The sequence below is a fragment of the Puma concolor genome, chromosome C2 (assembly GCF_028749965.1).
Source record: "Puma concolor isolate L17-30 chromosome C2, mPumCon1.1.hap2, whole genome shotgun sequence".
NCBI classification, from domain to species: Eukaryota; Metazoa; Chordata; class Mammalia; order Carnivora; family Felidae; genus Puma; species Puma concolor.
Window position 1 is genome coordinate 113,691,686 of NC_141675.1, and position 24,259 is coordinate 113,715,944.

A 24,259-nucleotide genomic window follows, 5' to 3' on the forward strand; every position below is an offset into this window, starting at 1 on the left:
GAAGCAATCTTTATATATACTGACTTCTATTCCTAGTATTTGTAGAAAATTGTAACTCATTACACTTTGAAACAATTAGTTAATAGTTTAACTAATTTCATTGTGCCACAGTTTATGACCTCAAGAATAATTATTTAGTTCATTTCTGCTGGGAGCTAGTAGCTTAGATTTCAAAATACATTGTAGCAGAAATTCTCCTTGCTGAATTTCTTTATTTGATTTATACACTATCATGTTTTAGTAATTTAATATTTTATATACAAAGTGATCATTTTCTACTTTCTCAATATTCCATATTTTGAAAAGCATTTTATCAAATTTAAGTTAATTTTCCACAGGGGATGAAATTTTTTTCAGAATGTTATAAAACTTTCTTCATAATTTTTTTCATAACATTTAATACTTCCTTATTTCTTAGACTATAGATAAAGGGGTTTAATAAAGGAATTACTAGAGTATAAAAAATAGCAACAGGTATATCTTTATCTTCTTCTTTAACTGAATTTGGTCTAATGTACACAAAAAGAAGAGAACCATAGAATATTGAGACAGAGAGAAAGTGGGATGCACAAGTAGATAAAGCTTTTCCTCTTCCTTCTTTGGACTTCATTTTGAAAATCGTGAAGAGGATGCAGAGATAAGAGATTAGAACTATGATAATAGAGAAGACTTGAATTGACCCTGAAAAGATAAATATCATCAATTCATTGATAGAAGGGTCAACACAAGAGAGTCTGTATAATGGAAGAACATCACAAAAAAAGTGATTAATTTGATGAGACCCACAGAAAGTTAACCTAAAGAGAAACCCTATATGAATCACAGAATGCAGGTTTCCAGCTATGTAGGCCCCTGTGGTCATCTGAATGCAGAGTTTCTTTGACATCATGGTGTGGTACTGTAGTGGGCGGCAAATGGCCACATAGCGGTCATAGGCCATTGCTGCCAAAAGAAAGCAGTCTGTAGTTTCAGCAAGGCAGAGAAAATAAAATTGTGCCATGCATTCATAAAGGGAAATCATTCTGTCCTTAGAAAAGAAGTTCTCTAACATCTTTGGGGTAATGGCACAAGAACAACAGGAATCCATTAGAGCTAGGTTGCCCAGAAAGATGTACATTGGTGTGTGAAGACGACACTCTGTAAAAATCAATGCCACCAGGCCAAGATTCCCCACCATAGTGATCAGATAGATAGTAAGAAACACCACAAAGAGTAGGCTCTTCAATTCTGGGTGATCTGTAAATCCTATGAGGATAAACTCAGTTGTCAAGGAGTGGTTATCCTCATTCATATCCACCTTCTCTGTTGAGATAGGAATTCTGGAGACATAAAATTCTAATTAGAGTGTGTCTAATTTTCCTTTCACATTTTAATTTTTACAACAAAGAGAGTAGCTTCTGCAAACTTCTGTTACTATCTCTGGACACAGGCACACAAATCTCTAGGGGATATTCCTTCTTCTAAAATGTCAGCTTTATAACCTCAATTCTGAAACTCTGGATTCCCAAGAATATTTTTATAATTCCAAGGAGAATTCTTACAGTGGAAAAGTTTTGTCTTTATGGATTCATGCATGAATAGTGTACAAATATAACGTACCCATATTTGGTACGTTGATGTCAATTTTTGTATTAAAGATCCTTAAAATTTTAAATCAATTTTCATATATACACATTTTTTTAACTGAGCAAGAAGTTTTCATATATTCTTCCAGTTGAGTAAATATTTGAAAATAGCATACAAAAGATATGTTAAATTTATATATTAGGAATAGTATGAGATTACTAAGAATTAAGAAGACTATCATCTTTAAAGAAAATTACTTTGGATATCTAAAGAAATAAATATCCATGTATTGTCACCTCTCTCATTCCTGTTCTTAGTATTACACTCATTTCCATAAAAACTGACTCTGTCCATGCCCTCACTCCTGTTGATTTTTGCCCAGATATCTAAATCCTTTCCTTCTTTATGTACAGTTTACATATAATGCTGCTTAATATTAAGTTTTAACTAAATGCCCTAGACCACACTGATTTTCACTTTCTGAATCCTCAAGCATTTCTTATATACATAACACAATCTAGAGTTGCTTGTCTACATGGCTTTTTTCTCTTTTTTTTAATTTATTTTAAAATTTTAACCTTCATTCATTTTAGAGAGAGTGTGAGTAGGAGAGGGGCAGAGAGAGAGGGAGACAGACTCTAAAGCAGGCTCCAGGCTCTGAGCTGTCAGCACAGAGCCCGATATGGGGCTCAAACTCATGAACCACAAGATCATGACCTGAGCCGAAGTTGGACCCTTAACTGACGGAGCCACTCAGGCACCCGTCCTTTTTTTATTAAAAACATTTTTTCATGTTTATTTTTGAGAGTGGGGAGGGGCAGAGAGAGAGGGAGACACAGAATTTGAAGCAGGCTCTAAGCTGTTAGCACAGAGCCCGACGTGGGGCTCAAACTCACAATCTGTGAGATCATGACCTGAGCCAAAGTCGAACACTTAACCAACTGAGCCACCCAGGCGCCCCTACATAGCTTTTTTTTTTCATTTATCTATACACAGTTTCCTTATTAGAACTGAGACATTTGAGTTAAGCTATGACTTATACTTCTTGTAAGAGTTGTTTAATGCGATAGAGAAAAAGCAGTATTGATTCCCGTCCAACTTCATTCTAAAGACCTGACTTATAAGATAAACTTGTCAGCATACCACTGTTGATCCTTAGTGACTTTCTTTGGTTTCTGCAAGTTGAGACTGTTAATTTTGAAGAATAGTCTACAAAGGACATTATTCAAAAATCATCTTTTAAAAAAGTTTAGGTGTCATTCTTTTATCTGAATTGAACCACCTACTATTTTTCTGTTTTCTGAGAAACTTATATAAGGTTTTCTAAAGTATATCACAGTAGTTTAAAAGCTAATAAAAATAAGCCTGCCTGTATAGTTTAATTTCATAACACTTAGAAAAATTGAAAAATCTTAATATGATTTTTGAGAACAAATTTTGTTTTCCCTAAAAGGCTATCTTCTAGGGGCTCAGAGGGTTGAGCGTCCAACTTTGGCTTAGGTCGTGATCCATGAGTTTGAGCCCGGCACTGGGCTCTGTGCTGACAGCTCAGAGCCTGGAGCCTGCTTCAGATTCTGTGTCTCCCTCTCTCTCTGCCCTTCCCCCACTCATGCTTTGTCTCTCTCTCTCAAAAAATGAATAAACGTTAAAAAAAATTTTTTTTAAAAAGGCTATCTTCTATCATTACTTACTGATCCATTAGGATATATTGACCATTGTGTCAAATCATATAAATTTTATGGTCAGAATGGATGTATTTTTCCATAATCAAAACATCAAAATAGAAGCACAGGCTGGGGCGCCTGGGTGGCTTAGTTGGTTAAGCATCAGCTTGCACTCTGTCTCTCTCAAAAATAAATAAATATTAAAAAATTTTTTTAAAAAGGCACAGGCTGAACATTTTATTTTCTTGTTTTAAAATATTAAATATAAGCCATTTAATTATTCAGCTGTGTTAGAAATAACTTTCAATGTACCTGCCTGAATTATTTAACAGAATTAAGCTATGCTGTTACCTGTGTATTTTGAAAACTTACCTTATAATCAGAAAAGGTCAGCATGAATTGAATTTAAATCTCTTGCTAATTTCCCATAGCCTTCAGTTGTGAGAAGAGCTAGAAAGGTGAGAAGTTGAAATCTAAGATCAATGAACAAATGCTAAGTAATTCAGATAAATAAATGTTTATGGATGCTAATATTAAAACTAAAAGTAAATTTGAGTACTTCCCTTATCTAAATGCTCTGATACTGTGTTAAGTCTTGTAGAATTTCAGAATATAAAAATATTGGTCTCAAACACATTGGGATTAAAAAAAAATGAAAATCTGGAAGACTGCTAATGGATCAGTGTCAATAATTCTATTTCTTACATTGCAAAGTTAAACTTTTCCATCAAATGCTTAAGGGATTTCCCTGTAGTGACATCAGTGTATTTCTGTTGGGAGATTCAGTCTCCAAAATGTATTAACTCTGTGACATTAATTAAAGATTACCTGTGAGACAAAGAGGTTAAGTAAATGACTTTCACTAAAGTAACTAAGGTCAGTTGATGATCGTCTTGCTGATTATTACGTAACTAACATCATTTTTACAATTGTAAAATTGTACATTTTATATCTCTGTTCACTATCCTATGCATAAAATGTAATGAGCAGAAAAGGGTCTCAGGTTGGTTTGGACAGTTACAGGAAAAATTAATATGGTTAATGAAAGATGATTAGCATTTGCAGTGGAGCCTAAAAGGTGTAGGGTTAGCGAGGCTCATCAACTTCACTCTGTGAGTTGAACTAGTTCCCATGTGTTGCAAATCCCTCCTGGAAATTTTGCTGTTACCATTTAGCCCCACATATGATTTACTGAGTTGTTCTCTGTTCTTTTCATTTCACTCCAATTACTTTGTCTTTCTTACCCTGTTTTTTTCTCTTAATTCCACTAATTACTCTTCAATATACTGTATTTATTAGTATGCCTATAATCAGTCACTCATTCCCCACCACTACCATTAGCAGTAGACATAAGAGTGAAAGAATTTCTCTGTTACACTCGTTCCTTCATCTCTAATACCTTGAACAGTGGTTCTTTGTAGCGCTTAACAAATATTTGTTGAATGGATTAAAAAAAATGATACTCTGCTGCTCAGGAATTTGCAGTGGTCTCTCATTAGTTTTCAAACCAAATCCATTTTACTTATTTTGGTATTCCAAATGCTCCATGGTCACCCTTTGTCTTATCTTTCACCTTGCTCTCTTCCTCAACCTCAGGACACTTGGCCATGTGCATCCCTTCACTGCCCCTCTGTGCAATTGCTTCACCTAATTTTCTTATACTGCTTCCCTCTGCTAAAACTCCTTCTTGGGGTGCCTGGGTGGCTCAGTCACTTAACTGTCTGACTTCGGCTCAGGTCATGATCTCGCAGTTCATGGGTTCAAGTCCCGTGGTGGGCTTTGTGCTGACAGCTCAGAGCTGGAGCCTGCTTCGGATTCTGTGTCTCCTTCTCTCTCTGCTTCTCTCTCTCTCTCTCTCCCTCTCAAAAATAAACATTAAAAAGATTTAACACTCCTCCCTTTCTTTCCATCCCAATACTACTCATACTTGAGCTCAAATCAGATCTCCTCCATGAAGACTTTCCTAGGTCCTTTAAATAGAATTAGCTGATTAATGGCAAGATCTCATTCTTTTTTAAGACTAATATTCCACTGTGTATGTGTGTGTGTGTGTGTGTGTATTTATTTACACACTATATCTTCTTTATCCATTGATCTCACTCATATGTGGAATTTAAGAAATAAAACAAATGAACATGGGGATGGTGGTGGGAAGAGAGGAAAACCAAGAAACATACTCGTAACTACAGAAAACAAACTGATGGTTACTGGAGGGGAGGTGGGCAGAGGTGATAGGTATTAAGGAAGGCACTTGCTGTGATGAGCACCAGGTGTTGTATGTGAGTGTTGAATCAATACATTCTACACCTGAAACTAATACTGTTGAAATACATGTTAACTAGCTGGAATTTAAATAAAAACTTGGAAAAAATTTTTAAATAAAATATACTCAGTAAAAATAAATAGATAGAATTGATTTGTTCTTTTCCTGATTTATGTGATACTTACCTGCTTTTTTTAAAATATGAAATTTATTGTCAAATTGGTTTCCATACAATACCCAGTGCTCATCCCAATGGGTGCCCTCCTCAATACCTATCACCCACCCTCCCCTCCCTCCCACCCCCCATCAACCCTCAGTTTATTCTCAGTTTTTAAGAGTCTCTTATGGCTCTTATGGCTCCTTCCCTCTCTAACTTTTTTTTTTCCTTCCCCTCCCCCATGGTCTTCTGTTAGGTTTCTCAGGATCCACATAAGAGTGAAAACATATGGTATCTGTCTTTCTCTGTATGACTTATTTCACTTAGCATAACACTGTCCAGTTTCATCCACATTGCTACAAAAGGCCATATTTCATTCTTTCTCATTGCCAAGTAGTATTCCATTGTGATACTTACCTGCTTTTAAAATGCATTCACCACTTTATCAAGTGTGACTCATATGTGTCTTGATTGTAAAAGTCTTGACTAAATATTCTTTTTAAAATTTTTTTAAATGTTTGTTTATTTTTGAGAGACAGAATACAAGTGAGGGAGGGGCAGAGAGAGAGGGAGACACAGAATCCAAAACAGGCTCCAGGCTCTGAGCTGTCAGCACAGAGCCTGACGTGGGGCTCGAACTCACGGGCTGCAAGATCATGACCTGAGCTGAAGTCAGATGCTTAACCGACTGAGCCACCCAGGTGCCCCATTGACTAAATATTCTTAAGTCACCAATCATAAATATTTTAAGCACCTGACAATAAACTGAGCTAGATCTATAATATATGCTGCATTGATTGCTAAAATTTCCATCATGTTTAATCTTAATCAGGTACTTACAATATGCAGGGTATTGGAAGAGACAATGGGAAGTGTGGGCACAGGATGTGAGAATGGCAGGGATAAGTTCTTAGTTTTTAGATATGGCTTCCTGACAAGAAGCTCATAATCTAATGTGGAGAAAGGCACTTAATGCTGTGTGCACAATTTAGTGTGCAATTGAGGCTGTGATATAAAAAAGTGTAAACATATCATATAAAAATATAGTAAAGGAAGTGACTGGTGACCTAGAGGAAGAAAGAAAGATTTCCCAATGGGAGTATAATTTCAGACAACTTTGCAGAGTAATAATTGGTAAAGAACATGAGGAAAAGCAGTCTGAGGGAACCATCTGTAAAAGCCTGGATACTTTTTTTTAGTTTATTTATTTATTTTTAGAAAGAACATATGTGTAGGGAGAGGCAGAGAGAGAGAGAGAGAGAGAGAGAGAGAGAGAGAGAGAGAGAATCCCAAGCAGGCTCTGTACTGTCAGCATGGAGCCTGATGCGGGGCCCGTGAGATCATGACCTGAGCTGAAGTCAGTCACTTAACTGAGCCACTCAGGCATCCTAAAGCCTGGACTCTTAAAAGAGCAAGGCCTAATTTAAAAAAAAAAAAGGGAAGGGGGACAGTAACTAGAGTGACTGAAGCTTACTCATACATGATACAAGGAGACACAAAAAGTAATATAAACGGAATGGGAAATTTCAAATTCTATTTGATTTCTTCTCATTTATTTCCTCTGCTCCTGCCAATTCACTATACCCTCTCTCTCTAAAGCCACAACCAATTCTAAATGCCAACTCTAAAGAATATTTAATTATTTCCTAACAAAGTATAGTGTTTGGTAGTATTGAAAGTCTTCTCTGGCTTGTTTGAAAACCCTCTCTGCTCCTATCATCTTGATTGTTCCATCTCAGTCTTTGATGCTGAGTCATGTTTCTCTTTTTGTCCTTAATAATGCTTTCATTCACCCTGATTGTATCCTTGGCCTCACTCTTCATTCATTCTAGAAATTTCCCCATGTTATCTCATCTACTCTTGTGTTTTCAACTATCTTTCATTTGCTGATAGTTTTACTAGGAGAGATATTTCAAACCATGGTGTACATTCATATTGATAAGCTCATTTGGAGTATGTTCTAAATATATACATTCTTACCTACAAATTAGATAGATGTACTACTATACTAAAATATTATATATAAACATGAAAATAGAAATTTAAAAAGAATTAGACTAAGAGAAATGCTATTAAAATTTTAAATTTTATGTATTTAATGCTATTAAAATATTGTTTACCCCCACTAGCACTATTATTAATTAAATAATAATCTTATATTCAGAACAAGATGTGATATATGGCTTATTATTTAAATCACAGCTTAGCACTGTGATACAGCAGTGCACCCACTTGCTTGAACTTACTTCCAAACATCTCTTAATATCCTACACAGTTGAAAAGATCCGGCACACAGATATATCTGCCCAAATGGGAGAAGAATGTAAGTTTTGAGTGGGTCTCAGAACAGGAGAGGGCTCTTCATAGGCCCACACTATGGGGTAAACAGCCCTGACATTTGGGCCAAATGACTCAGCAGGCCAGTAGTATTAAAGATATCTGAGGTGAGAAGAGAAGTGAAACTAATGGGAAGTGTATGGAAAATTCTGATAGGAGAATCATAACATATACCCTAATGGTTTGGGAACAAGGCCTTGCTTTCTGCAGCAGAGAATTATAAACTATTCAACAAATAACTTCCTGCTGTGCTATGGACCCTGCTAGTTGAAGAGCTCCTAACTGTAGGACATCAAGTGACTAAAAGGCCAGAATTGCCTTCATGAGCTGGAATTTGTCAGACTAGCAAGTATAAGATTGAGCAGGCCCAGGAGTAATTCATTAGAAGATGAAGGTGGCATATCCAAGGATCTGGCATGAACAGGGTCAGAGAATACAATAGGCTGCACAGGAAGGTAACCCAGACCTCTATGTCATCCTCCACCATTGCACTGAACTCCTGTCCTCATCTCGCATGTCTGGCTTCAAAGGCCAAGTTGGTTCTTGGGTGGTCAGCTTGGTATGTTGATGCAAGCCAAGATAGATTACTGCTAAACTATAGCTCCACCTAGGGTGACCTTGAAAAGTAAGACTAGGGAGACATCCTCCCACAGAGCAGCAGACCGATTACCTTATTCCATTGTATAGAAAAAGAGGTGGTCCAAGGTGAGAATATATAAATTCATAGAAGAGGTGAACATCTAGGATGTTGGTCAATGGTGTGTAGGGAGACAGATTAAAAGGTCAGTGACCAGAAAATCTGAGGGAGAGGTATTTGAATGGATCTCTTGGGATGGATATGAAGTGTGGAGTTCTTCATATTACATGTAAAGGTATACCAGAGAGCATCTACCATAGGAAAAAAAATACTAAACAACCAAGTACACAGAATGATTCAGCTAGTTGAGGTGATCCAGTTTTGTTCATCTGCCACCCCAGTGCTGGCACAACGGGCACATGAATGAAGTGCTGTAGCAGCTGAGATGGAGGTATGCATGTGCCTAATAGCAGACGCTCCACCTTTTCAAGGCTAATCTAGCTACTGTTCTTGTCAAGTTCTAACTTGCCAAAACCAGAGACCATTTTGGATCCCCCAGTCTTACAACATCCATCAAAAAAAAAAAAAACAAAAAACAAAACAAAACAAAAAAAAAACAGTCAGCCACATGGTGGCATTTGCTACTATGAACCTCTTCCTCTCTGAAGGGGACATAAATTTATCTGGATTGGAATCCACATAATCCAGGTATGGATTAACTTTCTAATCTGTAAATGCTCAGGAAGAATCACTCTCTGGGGCTGGTAGAATGGTGCATGCATTGCATTGGACCAAGAAATCTAGGTTGCAGTAAAGAAGGTGTGGTACTGGACAGTGACTGACACACTGGTTCTATTCTATTTCTTTTTTTTTTTTCAACGTTTATTTATTTTTGGGACAGAGAGAAACAGAGCATGAACAGGGGAGGGGCAGAGAGAGGGAGACACAGAATCGGAAACAGGCTCCAGGCTCTGAGCCATCAGCCCAGAGCCCGACGCGGGGCTCGAACTCATGGACCGCGAGATCGTGACCTGGCTGAAGTCGGACGCTTAACCGACTGCGCCACCCAGGCGCCCCGGTTCTATTCTATTTCAAATCACCCAGAAGCTGCTGGCTTAATGAGTTGATGAAATGACCTTTCAAAGATAAAATTAAGATGTCAAGACTGTGTCTTCCAAGGTTCACTTTCCATGAGAAATTAGTGACCACTGTATGTTGTCATGTCCACAGTAGGTTGAATACCTCAGTCCAGGACCTCCTCAAGTTATCTGCTTGGGGAATTTGCATTTTGTTTCCTCATCTCTGAGCTGTATGGGTTTAGAGGGCCTGGTTCTCAGAGGCGATATGTTCTTATATGTTCTTACCAGAGAATGTGACAAGAATCCCATTATACAGAATAGTTTCAGCTCCCTACCCAGTCACTTTAGATTCTTTTTTTTTTTCCAAGAGACTAACAGGCAAGGAAAGGAGTCCATTAAGATTATAGGAGTAATTGACCCTGTTATCAGGAAGAGATAAGGCTGCTATTATCAGGTGGGAGCAGGAAAAATATGTTTGGCATTGAGGGGTCCATAGGCATCTGTTGCTACTTCCTTGTTCAATTTGACAGCAAATACACAAATACAACAACCAGAACTGAAAAAGACATCGTGTGAAAGGCTCAGATTCCCTGGTGATCTGATTCTGAATCATCCTGCCATATTAGGACCAGTAGAGGTATTAGGCAAAGGTGAAGGGAATCAAGAGGTAGAAGATGGACATTAGTGTGGGCATGAGACCAGCTGCAACAGTGGGAACTGCAGGTGTCCCATTAACCTTCACCTTGTAAGATTCTCCAGGACAAGAAAAAGGCCCAAATCCTGGTGGTTTTTTCCCCAGAATTGATTATAAGAAATAAGCAGCTTTGAACAGTATAAAAGGTGGCCAGTAATGGATCTGTGGTTCACAGCCCAGATTCAAGGTATTTCCCCAGCAGTAAGAGTGCCAGTAGCTGATAGTTCTTAGCTGAATCCTTATTCAGGAAGTATCCTTAGCTTAAGGTAATGGTCTTAGGAAGGTCATGTGCCTTACTTGGAGGCAGCCTACATTTAATGACTGTTCCATGGAAAGTATAAATTTAATGTCCCTGTCTTAGGCATGAGAACTTTGAAGGGATATTCCAAACCCCCTCTTCTCCACCAGATTGGCTAAGGTTTTTGTTGTGACTCTAGTCAACCTATCCTTCTGCCCAGTCTTACTTCCTTCACTCCCATGATTATTGAGCCTGAGAACATTCTCCAACAAACTGCTTTTTTTAAAAAATAATTTATTTATTTTTTAAATTTACATCCAAGTTAGTTAGCATATAGTGCAACAATGATTTCAGGAGTAGATTCCGTAATGCCCCTTACCCGTTTAGCCCATCCCCCCTCCCACAACCCCTCCAGCAACCCTCTGTTTGTTCTCCATATTTTTGTCCCCTATGTTGTGTCTCCCTCCCTGTTTTTATATTATTTTGCTTCCCTTCCCTTATTTTCATCTGTTTCGTATCTTAAAGTCCTCATCTGAGCGAAGTCATATGATATTTGTCTTTCTCTGACTAATTCCACTTAGCATAATACCCTCTAGTTCCATCCATGTAGTTGCAAATGGCAAGATTTCATTCTTTTTGACTGCTGAATAATACTCCACTATGTATGTATGTATGTGCATATATATATATATATATATATATATATATATATATATATACCATGTCTTCTTTATCCATTCATCCATCGATGGATGTTTGGGCTCTTTCCATAATTTGGCTATTGTTGATAGTGATGCTATAAACATTGGGGTGTATGTGCCCCTTCAAAACAGCATACCTGTATCCCTTGGATAAATACCTACTAGTGCAATTGCTGGGTCGTAGGGTAGTTCTATTTTTAATGTTTTAAGGAACCTCCATACTGTTTTCCAGAGTGGCTGCATCAGTTTGCACCCCTACCAGCAGTGCAAAAGAGATCCTCTTTCTCCACATCCTCACCAACATCTGTTGTTTCCTGAGTTGTTAATGTTAGCCATTCTGACAGATGTGTAGTGTTATATCATTGTGGTTTTGATTTGTATTTCCCTGATGATGAGTGATGTTGAGCATTTTTTCATGTGTCGGTTGGCAATCTGGATGTCTTCATTGGAGAATTGTCTATTTCATGTCTTTTGCCCATTTCTTCACTGGATTATTTGTTTTTTGGGTGTTGAGTGTGATAAGTTCTTTATGGATTTTGGATACTAACCCTTTATCTGATATATCATTTGCAAATATCTTCTCCCATTCCGTTGGTTGCCTTTTAGTTTTGCTGATTGTTTCTTTACTGTGCAGAAGCTTTTTACTTTTATGAGGTCCCAGTAGTTGATTTTTGCTTTTGTTTCCCTTGCCTCTGGAGATGTGTTGAGTAAGAAGTTGCTGTGGCCAAGGTCAAAGAGGTTTTTATCTGCTTTCTCCTCTAGGATTTTGATGGCTTCCTGTCTTATGTTTAGGTCTTTCATCAATTTTGAGTTTGTTTTTGTGTATGGTGTAAGAAAGTGGTCCAGATTCATTTTTCTGCATGTCTCTGTCCAGTTTTCCCAGCACCATTTGCTGAAGAGACTGTCTTTATTCCATTGGCTATTCTTTCCTGCTTTGTCAAAGATTAGTTGGCCATATGTTTGTGGGTCCATTTCTGGGTTCTCTATTCTGTTCCATTTTTCTGAGTGTCTGTTTTTATGCCAGTCCCATACTGTCTTGATTATAGCTTTGTAATACAGCTTGAAGTCTGGGATTGTGATGCCTCCAGGTTTGGTTTTCTTTTTCAAGATTGCTTTGGCTATTTGGGGTCTTTCCTGGTTCCATACAAATTTTAGGATAGTTTGTTCTAGTTCTGTGAAAAATGCTGATGTTATTTTGATAGGTATTGTATTGAATATGTAGATTGCTTTGGGTAGTATTGACATTTTAACAATATTTGTTCTTCCTATTCAGGAGCATGGAATTTTTTCCATTTTTTGTGTCTTCAATTTCTTTCACAATCTTTCTATAGTTTTCAGTGTATAGATTTTTCACCTCTTCGGTTAGATTTATTCCTAGGTATTTTGTGGGTTTTGGTGCAATTGTAGACAGGATCAATTCCTTGATTTCTCTGTCTGTTGCTTCATTATTGGTATATGGGAATGCAACCGACTTCTGTGCACTGATTTTATATCCTGCGACTTTGCTGAATTCAGGATCAGTTCTAGCAGTTCTTTGGTGGAATCTTGTGGGTTTTCCATAAAGACTATCATGTCATCTGTGAAGAGTGAAAGTTTGACCTCCTCTTGGCCAATTTGGATGCCTTTTATTTCTTTGTGTTGTCTGATTGCTGAGGCTAAGACTTGCAATACTTTGTTGAATAACAGTGGCGAGAGTGGACATCCCTGTCTTGTTCCTGACCTTAGGGGGGAAGCTCTCAGTTTTTCCCCATTGAGGATGATATTAGCATTGGATCGTTCATATATGGCTTTTAGGATCTCAAGGTATGCTCCTTCTATCCTTACTTTCTTGAGGGTTTTTATCAAGAAAGGATGTTGTATTTTGTCAAATGCTTTCTCTGCATCTATTGAGAGGATCATGTGGTTCTTGTCCTTTCTTTTATTGATGTAGTGTATCACATTGATTGTTTTGTGGATATCGAACCAGCCCTGCATCCCACATATAAATTTCATTTGGTCGTGGTGAATAATTTGTTTTAATGTATTGTTGGATCCAGGTGGCTAATATCTTGTTGAAAATTTTTGTTCAAAAATCTTGTTGAAGATCCATTTTCATCAGGGAAATTGGTCTATAGTTCTGCTTTTTAGGGGGGTCTTTGTCCGGTTTTGGGATCAAGGTAATGTTGGTTTCATAGAGTTTGAAATTTTTCCTTCCATTTCTGTTTTTTGTAACAGCTTCAAGAGAATAGGTGTTAACTCTTCCTTAAATGTTTGGTAGAATTCCCCTGGAAAGCTATCTAGCCCTAGACTCTTGTTTTTTTGGGAGATTTTTGATTACTAACTCAATTTCTTTACTGGTTGTGGGTCTGTTCAGATTTTCTATTTCTTCCTGTTTCATTTTGGTAGTGTATATGTTTCTAGGAATTTGTCCATTTCTTCCAGATTGCCCATTTTATTGGCATATAATTGCTCATAATATTCTCTTATTGTTTGTATTTCTGATGTGTTGGTTGTGATCTCTTCTCTTTCATTCTTAATTTTATTTATGTGGGTTCTTTCCTTTTTCTTTTTGATCAAACTGGCTAGGGGTTTATCAATTTTGTTAATTCTTTCAAAGAACCAACTGCTGGTTTCATTGATCTGTTCTATTGTTTTTTTTTGTTTGTTTGTTTTGATAGCATTGATTTCTGCTTTAATCTTTATTATTTCCTATCTTCTGCTGGTTTTAGGGTTTATTTGCTGTTCTTTTCCCAGCTCTTCAAGGTGTAAGTTTAGATCGTGTATCTGAGACCTTTCTTCCTTCTTTAGGAGGGCCTGGATTGCTATATACTTCCCTCTTCTGACTGCCTTTGCTGTATCCCAGAGGTTTTGGGCTGTGGTGTTATCATTTTCATTGGCTTCCATGTGCTTTTTAATTTCCTCTTTAACTTTTTGGTTAGCCCATTCATTCTTTAGTAGGATGGTCTTTAGTCTCCAAGTATTTGTTATCTTTCCACATTTTTTCTTATGGTTGATTTCGAGTTTCATAGCGTTGTGTTCTGAAAATATGCATGTTATGATCTCAATCTTTTTGTACTTGCTGAGGGCTGATTTATGTCCCAATATGTGATCTGTTCTGGAGAACATTCCATGTGCACTTGAGAAGAATGTGTATTCTGTTACTTTAGGGTGAAATATTCTGAATATATCCATTAAATCCATCCAGTCCAGTGTGTCATTCAAATCCATTGTGTCCTTGTTGATTTTCTGTTTAGACAATCTGTCCATTGTTGTAAGTGAGGTGTTGAAGTCCCCTACTATTATGGTATTATTATCAATGTGTTTCTTTATGTTTGTGATTAATTGATTTATATATTTGGGTGTTAGCACATTTGGAGCATTAATGTTTACAATTATTAGATCTTAGTGGATAGACTCCTTAATTATGATATGCCCTTCATCTCTTGTTACAGTCTTTATTTTAAAGTCTAGATTGTCTGATATAAGTATGGCTACCTCATATTTCTTTTGGCAACCATCATTCTATTAGCATGATAGATGGTTCTCCATCCCCTTTCAATCTGAAGGTGTCTTTAGGTCTAAAGTGAGTCTCTTGGGGCTCCTGGGTGGCTCAGTCGGTTAAGCGTCTGACTTCAGCTCGGGTCATGATCTCGTGGTCCGTGAGTTCGAGCCCCGCGTCAGGCTCTGGGCTGATGGCTCAGAGCCTGGAGCCTGCTTCCGATTCTGTGTCTCCCTCTCTCTCTGCCCCTTCCCCCATTCATGCTCTGTCTCTCTCTGTCCCCAAAATAAATAAACATTAAAAAAAAATTAAGGGGCGCCTGGCTGGCGCAGTCGGTTAAGCGTCCGACTTCAGCCAGGTCACGATCTCGTGGTCCGTGAGTTCGAGCCCCGCGTCAGGCTCTGGGCTGATGGCTCAGAGCCTGGAGCCTGTTTCCGATTCTGTGTCTCACTCTTTCTCTGCCCCTCCCCCATTCATGCTCTGTCTCTCTCTGTCCCAAAAATAAATAAACGTTGAAAAAGAAAATTAAAAAAAAAAATTAAAAAAAAAATAAAGTGAGTCTCTTGTAAACAGCATATAGATGGATCTTGTTTTCTTATCCATTCTGTTACCCTATGTCTTTGATTGGAGCATTTAGTCCATTGTCGTTTAGAGTGAGTACTGAAAGATATGAACTTATTGCCATTGTGTTGCCTATAGAGTTGGAGTTTCTGGTGGTGTTCTCTGGTCCTTTCCAGTCTTTGTTGCTTTTGGTCTTTTTTTTTTTTTCTTCCCATCTTTCCTCCCCTCAGAGAGTCCCCCTTAAAATTTCTTGCAGATCTGGTTTAGTGGTCACAAACTCCTTTAATTTTTGTTTGTCTGGGAAACTTTATCTCTCCTTCTATTTTGAATGACAGACAACTTTACTAGATCAAGAATTCTTGGTTGCATATTTTTCTTTTTCAGCCTGCCAAGTTTCTGTGGATAGGTCTGCAAACCTGATCTGTTTTCCCTTGCAGGTTAAGGACTTTTTTCTCCTTGCTGCTTTCATGATTGTTTCCTGAGTATTTTGTGAATTTGACTATGATATGCCTTGTTGATGGTTTTTGTTGAATATAATAGGGGTCCTCTGTGCTTCCTGGATTTTGATGTTTCTGTCTTTCCCCAGGTTAGGAAAGTTTTCCACTATGATTTGCACACATAATGCTACTAACCCCTTTTCTCTCTTTTCATCTTCTGGTACCCCTATGATTCTGATATTTTTCCTTTTTAATGAGTCACTGATTTCTCTAATTCTTAAATTGCATTCTTTTGCCTTAGTCTCCCCTTTTTTTCTGCTTCACTATTCTCCATAAGTTTGCCCTCTATATTGCTGACTCACTGTTCTGCCTCATTCATCCTTGCCACCGTGGCATCCATTCTAGATTGCAACTCAGTTATAGCATTTTTTATTTCATCCTGACTAGCTTTTACTTCTTTTATCTCCACAGAAAGGGTTTCTAATCTATTTTCAACCCCAGCTACTATTCTTTTTATTGTGATTCTAAATTCTGGTTCAGACGTCTTGCTTGTATCTGTATTGATTAAGTCCTTTGCTGTCATTTCTTCCTGTTCTTTCTTTAGGGGTGTTTCTTTCATTTCATCATTTTGAAGGAAGAAAAGGAATTAATAAGGTAAAAAAAAATTAAAAACAAATCACACAAAAAATAAAATAAATGATGCTAGATCCTAGGTGTGTTTTGGTCTGGTTGTTGAAAGGAGCTTCATAGATTAGAAAAAAGGGAAATATAAGAAAAGGAAAAAAAAGGAAATGTTTGAAAATTTGAAAAAATAATACAATGAAATAGAATAAAATGAAATGATTGAAATAAAATAGAATTTGAAAAATTTACAGAAAAGTAAAAAATATAGTAGAAAAAAATTAAAGAAAAATATTTTAATAAAAATTGAAAATAAAAATACTTTTTTTCTCTTTCTGTATTGAAGAATAAGAAAAGAAAAAGAAATTGAATAGATGGACCAGTGAACAGACCGAAATACGATTGAAATTACACTGGTTTCCCCTAGAAGTCAACTATGAAGCACTTTATAGTCCGTAAACTAAGCAGGTGGAGAGACTTGTGGTGTTCCTAAAGAGCAAGGTTGGCCCAGTTGGGTGGGGCTTAGTATAACATCTCTCTTCTCCACTAGATGGAGCTGCTTAGCTGACTGGGGTGGATTGTTGTGGCACTTGTAGGTGTGTATGTGCATGCGTGGGAGCAGTGAAAACTGCGTCACCCAGCTATCCAGTCTCTAGTATTGGAACTTTGTTCTCCCTGATCAGTAATCACACACCCATCCCTTGTCTCTGGCTTCTGTCCACTCCCCACTCCTACACTGTCCATAACCAACCCCAGGCAGCACCTCCCTCCTGAATTTTATTAGATTCACCTGTTTTTCCTGACCCCTTACTTCTGAGGGACTGTGGCTTTGACCTGCTCTACCCGTCTGTAGGAGGGTCTCACTGAGCAATGGCCGGGTGCCTGCTGCACCCAGGAATGTTCACGGGACCATGCCACTGCTGATGCCCAGAGACTGTGGCTGGGTGTCAGCCTGCCCCAGAAAAGGTGAACGCAGTTGTGTTCAGGGATTATGGAACATCACAACACACATCTGGCACCAGGCTTCACCCTTAATGACCAGCAAATGTGGTTGTTTTCCTGGGTCCCCTGGGGTCTTTGCCTGTGGTGGGGGCAGGGGGGGTGGCACACACAGCCTCTACCAGATGTCTTCCCAGCAAGGGAACTGCCTCTCCCTGTGTGGCCTAAAGACCCCCAGACTTCACTCTACTCCTGGGGATTCGCCCCTCCCACCAGAGCACTGCCAAGTATGGAGCTGTGAAGTTTCAGATTCTGCATTCCCCCTGTTTACAGAGTCTTGATGGAAGTTAAACCCTCTCCTTTCTCCTTTCTCCTTTCTCCTTTCTCCCTTTTTAGTTCAGTCCCTGGGGTTGTTTCCACTTTTCTACTTTCTCTCCAGCTGCTTTTGGGGGGTGTTTTTCCCCATATTTCCCCCTCTCCCCCTGTCTCCATCCTCTCTGTACAAGCAAAAACAGCTCCCTGCCCTCCCCGGCTTTTCTCTCCCCTAGTTTACCTATCTGCCCCATGTACCTGCTGTGTTCTGTGGTTCAGGTTGTGCAGATTGTTGTGTTAATCCTCAAATCAGTTTTATAGGCATGCAAGATGGTTTAGTGTTGATCTGGCTGCATCTCAGGGACTAGAGACACACAAAAAAACTTCCATGCTGTTCCGCCATCTTGGCCACTCCTCCACTCCAACAAACTTCTTATATGCACATCTCCATCTCAGAGAGATGTAAATTGCTATTCTATATTCCATAATACATAACATGATTTATTCTTTAAAAAAATAAAGAACCTTAATTATACTAAAAATTAAAGTAGATCTTAATCTGTTATAGCCAACTTGTTATAATTCATCGTTAACTGTTCTACAAAATGTATATGTGACTATATGTGTGTTCCTTCTCATTCCATTTTTTCCCATTCTTGGAGTCTTCTTCTAGATCAAACTTCATTATTTTAAATATACACGACTACAATTAGTTTGCTTCTAGCCTCTCTCCCCCCAGACTAACCTACATGTATCTCCAAGGTCATTTTTCTGAATAGCAATTCGTATTTTATTCTCCTGCCAGGAAATTTTTAATATTTCAAACATTCTACATAGGATCAGATATAATGCCCTCCATTAACTAGACAAGATGAATAAAGGTGACTGTTCTATACATTTAGACACTTAAACTTGATGTTATGTTTATTTATTATGGTTTGGAACAATAGCCTGACACAATTCAGTGAGAGTAATAACAATTGGTAATGAAAGTTACTATTGGATTTTCTCCTGATTTACTCTGGTAATTGTGGAATTTTCAGTAAGATAATGCCAGACAACTTTGAAATTACATTTATATATCTTTTAGCAAACACAGTCTAATGATTTAGAGATTAGTATTTCATATAAATACAACTTTCTCTTTGTCCCTTTTCCATAGAACAGTTTAATGAATTAAAATCAGTTTTCCGTAGAAGATGAAGTTTATTTAACAATATTATAATTCTTCATACATTTTTTAAGACCATTTATCACTTCCTTATTTCTTAAGCTATAAATAAAAGGATTTAATAAAGGAATTACAATTATATAAAAAATTGCCACTGGTATGTCTTTATCCCCTTCTTCAAATGGTCTAATATACATGAGAAGACAAATGTAGAATATTGATACAGATAGAAAGTGGGATGCACAGGTAGAAAAGGCTTTACCTCGCCCCTCTTTTGATGTCATTTTAAAAATTGTGAAAAGGATGCAAATATAAGAGAACAAGACAGTGGCAATGGTGAAGATTTGAATTGGCATTGAAAAAATATAGATCATTAGTTCGTTGATATACGGGTCAGTACAGGAGAGTCTATAGAGTGGAAGAATATCACAAAAAAAGTGGTCAATTTGATTAGACCTGCAGAAAGTTAACCTTAACAGAAGCCCTACATGGATCATGGAATGCAGGTTACTAGCTATGAAGGTCCCTATGGTCATCTGAATGCAGAGTTTCTTTGACATCATGGTATGGTACTGTAGTGGGCTGCAAATGGCCACATAGCGATCATAAGCCATTGCTGCCAGAAGAAAACAATCTGCAGTTTCAGCAAGGCAGAGAAAATAAAATTGTGCCATGCATTCATAAAGGGAAATCATTTTTCCCTCAGAAAAGAAGTTCTCTAACATCTTGGGGATGATGGCACAGGAACAACAGGAATCCATTAGAGCCAAGTTGCCCAGAAAGATGTACATTGGTGTGTGAAGACGATGCTCCATAGAAATCAATGCCACCAGGCCAAGATTTCCCACCATGGTGATTAGATAGATGGCAAAGAACACCAAAAACAGGAGAATCTTCAGCACTGGATGATCTGTAAATCCTATGAGGATAAACTCAGTTGTCAAAGAGTTATTTTCATTAGCCATTCCTGGCTTTTCAGCTGAGATAGAAGTTGTAAAGAAATGAAATTCTAAATTAGAGTGTGTTTATTCTTCCCTCTAATTTCCCCATATACAAAAAGAAGCTATTTTATTTTATTTTATTTTATTTTATTTTATTTTATCTTATTTTATTATTTTTTATTCTCAAGTTAGTTAACATACAGTATAGTCTTGGCTTCAGGAATAGAACCCAGTGATTTATCTCTTACATATGACACCCAGTGCTCATCCCAAAAAGTGCACTCCTTAATGCCCATCACCCATTTCCCCCATCCCCCTACCTCCATCAACCCTCAGTTTTTTCTCTGTATTTAACTCTCTTATGGTTTGCCTTCCTCTCTGCTTTTATCTTATTTTTCCTTCCCTTCCCCTATTTTCATCTGTTAAGTTTCTCAGATTCCACATATGAGTGTAATTATATAGTATCTGTCAAATTAACAACTCAGGAAACAACAGATGTTGGCGAGGATGTGGGAGAAAGGGGAGAACCTATTACACTGTTGGTGGGAATGCAAACTGGTGCAGCCACTCTGGAAAACAGTGTGGAGGTTCCTCAAAAAATTAAAAATAGACCTACCCTATGACACAGCAATTACACTACTAGGAATTTATCTGAAGGATACAAAAATGCTGATTTGAAGGGGCACATGCACCCTAATGTTTATAGCAGCACTGTCAACAATGGCCAAATTATGGAAAGAGCCCAAATGCCCATCAAGTGATGAATGGATTAAGAAGATGTGGTACATATATATAAAATGGAAAGAAGCTCTTTTTAAATCATCCCATACTGTTTCCTACAAACTAGCACATGCACACTAGGTTAAGTCTGTGAGAAAAAAAGTATCACAGATTGTGTACACAGGGATCATCTAAAAATGTCCAGTGTGAACTCTCAGGACAGAAAGGCTTTTTCTGCATAAATTATCCAATGATAATGTACAAATTCCTAGACAGTATATATAATTTGACATTTCTAAAATTAGAAGACATTTTCTAATGGTATCTTTTTCTCCAAGGAAAGAAAAAATAAACATATTTTAGATACTGTGGAATTGATATGATGTTGGAAATAAATTACTTTAGATATTTTAAATGTCTAAATGTATTATTTGTAAAACCTCATAGACTCACAGTGGATTTTAAAAATGGCTTCTTGGAGCACCTAGGTGGTTCAGTCAGTTAAGTGTCTGACTTTTGATTTCAGTTCAGATCATGATCTCACTGTCATGAGTTCAAGCCCATGTCACTCTCCACGCTGAGTCTCCCTCTCTTTCTGCCCTTCCCCTGCCTGCTCATGTGCACTCACTCTCTCTCTAAAAAAATAAATACAAACTTAAAAATGGTTTCTGTAGCTTAGTATTTCTTCACAGATGAGCTTACCAAGAGATATTTTAAGGCAATACCTCTTCATCCTTTAAGACTGGGTAAGAATATAGGACATTTAAAATTTTTCTTCACAAGTTAATTTTGATACTGTTTTTATGTTTATTTCAACATGTTCTAGATTCTATTCCTATATTGGCATGACACATTCCTCTAAGAAGTTACTATTTTTTAATTATCCATTTATCCTAGTACTTTCTAGTTTTAAGTGTTTTACGTGCATGTCTAACATTATGAGATTTGGTTATCAAGTTTCCATTCACAGTGTTTATATTCCTTATGATAAATACCTATCTTTTATCCTTTTATACCTCTGTAAAAACTAATGTTGTTGTTTTTGTGAATTCTGTGAAGATTTTACATATATGATTATTTGTGTTTATAAACTCATGATTTAATCCACTACAGATTTATTAAAATTCAATGATCACTAAATTTATACTTATTATAGTTTAGCAACCATGATATTATCAGAAACATGCATTTTAAATAATGCTAAAATTATTTTTCTTTTCTTCCAAAGATTGCTGAAAGTCTTTGTCTTCATCATTTTTCAGATAGATAATTTTGGAGAAGAGCCTGTAGGTTGTTCAAAGTATATTGTTTTAAAAACATATATACTTGGTTAGCCTTTTTTTCTAGTTCTTATCCTTTGCTACACTAAATTTACTATACTATTTTTCTATTTGCTCACTTGGTATGGTAAGGTTTTCTGGAATTTTATCACTAAGGAGTTATAATCAAATGAATAAAATAAGTTGCCTTTTATGTTTTAGGTCTATAACACTGCAAAAAAAATTCACAATTATAGTGTTTTGGAAAAACTTAGTAAAAATATTCAAAGGCAGCTTTTTATCATTATTTTAGCAACATCTACTGGTAAATCACTACATGGAATCTGGTTTAGTTTTTGATAATCACTATTTTATAGAGAAGATACTGAATTAGAGTAATAATGAAAATTCATTTTATCTCCCTAGTTTAAAATGTAAATTATGCTACTGAATTAGAAATCAATTTTATTCTATCTCCCAGAATTATATTACAGAGTCATTTATAGCCTTACCTGTATATTTATTGGTAACACAATGATACTTTAGAAGTCAGGATAGGTCAGAAGGGTCCATTGTACTGTGTCTTATTATGGCTTTCCATAGTATCTTCAATTAAGAGACAAACCAAAAAATTATTAAGTAGATAAACATGCATCACAAATTAAAATGCTGACATATTTTAGGGAAATGCATATTTCTGCATTTTAATATTTTAAATACATTAGAAATCAGTTCTCATATTTTGAGTTCACTGACAAACATTTTATAGTAGCTGATTGGCCATGTGATATTTGTTATTAGAGAAATTAAGAATAAAAACCTTGCTCTTTAAAACATTTGGGAATAGATTACGAAGATATGTGACACTCTACCAGTAGGTTGGTGACAATAATTATGTTAGCCTTAGGGCACAGTTAAAGTTTTACATTGGTTCTAAAGGGATTTCCTTGGCATTGGCATCAGGGTATTCCTGCAAAGACTCTTAACCTGAGAGACATGGTTCCCAAAACACAGATAAACCAAAAGGCATCAATTAAAGATGGATATCCTTTGGGATTCTGAAGTTAGATGAAATGGACATCACTCAAGTCAGCTTAAGTGTAATGTAGATTTTTCACAGGATCTCCTTCTCTCAAATCTTCTTTACTTGAAAACCGTAGTGAAGAGAAAAGAAATTCATGCTGATCACATAATAGACAAAGTAGGAGTTAAACCAAGATTGGGAGAGAGATTTGGATTTGTGGAAAAGAGGCAAAAATGTGGTGTGATCAACCAGGGTTGCAATCTTCTTCATTCCCTTTGATGAATCTGACCAAATGCTGTAGATTCATTCTCTGAAACAACTCAGACATTGTGTTGTTTTATTTCACTTATGCAACATAAGAGAACTTTTTTTTTTGAGAGAGAGAGAGTGTGAGTGGGGGAGTGGAGAGAGAGAGGGAGGGAGAGAATCTTAAGCAGGCTCTACTGCATGGAGCCTAATGTGGGGCTCCATCTCAAGACAGTCAGATCATGAATTGAGTCGAAATCAAAAGTCGAACATTTAACCAACTGAGCCACCCAGGCACCCCACATAAGAGAACTTTTTGACTGGTTTTCCATATCCATCTTTTTCTATTGTGCATATGCTCTTATGGACTGGAAATGTTTTTAGCTGTTCATTACTCTCTAAACCAAATCTTTGTCTTTTGTCTCAGTCTTCCAAGGACTCCATAGACTGGGTTTATATCACCTATGACTTTATTTTCTACCATACACCTCTAAGACTCTTATCTTCAGAGACATACTTATGAATTTTCTATTCATTGATGCACTGGAGCTACATCCTGACTTAGAATATTTACTCAGAATTGACTTCTTTGCTAAAATGCCCTCTTTGACCTCCTACTCTGTCCAAGTCTTATTCAGTCTTTATAGGAGTTCTGATTCTCTGCATGAAGACATCTTCAATTTTCTGATCTGCAAAAATGCTTATTGTCTTTATAACACAAAGAGCTCTTAGCCAAGTTTCCCTTGTATATTTGTCCAGCTGTTCTCATATGAAAATTGTTTATTCTCAGGGGGATTTTCTTTTTGACTTTCCATACTGCACATCTCTTGTAGTTCCAGATAATACAGGTCCTCAACGAATGCTTCTTAAGTTGGTTGCAGAAATTTCAATTAAATTAAATTCAACGTGTATAGAGTGATTACTATAATAAACAAGTCATTGGGTCAGCATTGAGTCGAGAGTAGCTCACAGTCAGGCAAGGGTTGGGAAGCAAGCTTCATAGATAAATAAGAAATAATCCTAATGTAGCTACCAACTTAGAGAGTAAAATCACTTACACAAATGTATATAGAACAGCTCAGACCAAGTTAAATATCAAAACGAACTATAAGCAAGTTTTATGGGAACACAAAGAAGAACATAACTTATAAGATTAGGGGAAGACATTTCAAAGAAATGACATTTCGTGTGATTCTTGAAGGATAAATTAGATTTCAGTAAGCAGAAAATATTTTTGTAAGTTTTTTTAGGCTGAAGGAGGATCATGATTAAAG

The 24,259-nt window shown here is 37.0% G+C and overlaps 2 protein-coding genes across 2 annotated transcripts; both read right to left on the minus strand.

Annotated features, from left to right (window-relative positions):
• Positions 1-361: 361 nt before the first annotated feature.
• On the minus strand, positions 362-1,306 carry LOC112849701 (olfactory receptor 5K3-like). Its single transcript, XM_025913397.2, has one exon. It carries the CDS (start codon positions 1,289-1,291, stop codon positions 362-364), a length of 930 nt encoding a protein of 309 aa, XP_025769182.1. The 5' UTR covers positions 1,292-1,306.
• A 17,524-nt stretch (positions 1,307-18,830) lies between these two features.
• Positions 18,831-19,760, minus strand: LOC112849705 (olfactory receptor 5K4-like). The gene has a single exon (XM_025913401.2). The coding sequence runs from the start codon at positions 19,758-19,760 to the stop codon at positions 18,831-18,833; it is 930 nt and encodes a 309-aa protein (XP_025769186.1).
• Positions 19,761-24,259: the final 4,499 nt, after the last annotated feature.

Excerpts from the sequence above, each read along its gene's own strand:
- LOC112849701 (XM_025913397.2), bottom strand. The coding sequence starts at position 1,291 with ATGAATGAGGATAACCACTCCTTGACAACTGAGTTTATCCTCATAGGA.
- LOC112849705 (XM_025913401.2), bottom strand. The coding sequence starts at position 19,760 with ATGGCTAATGAAAATAACTCTTTGACAACTGAGTTTATCCTCATAGGA.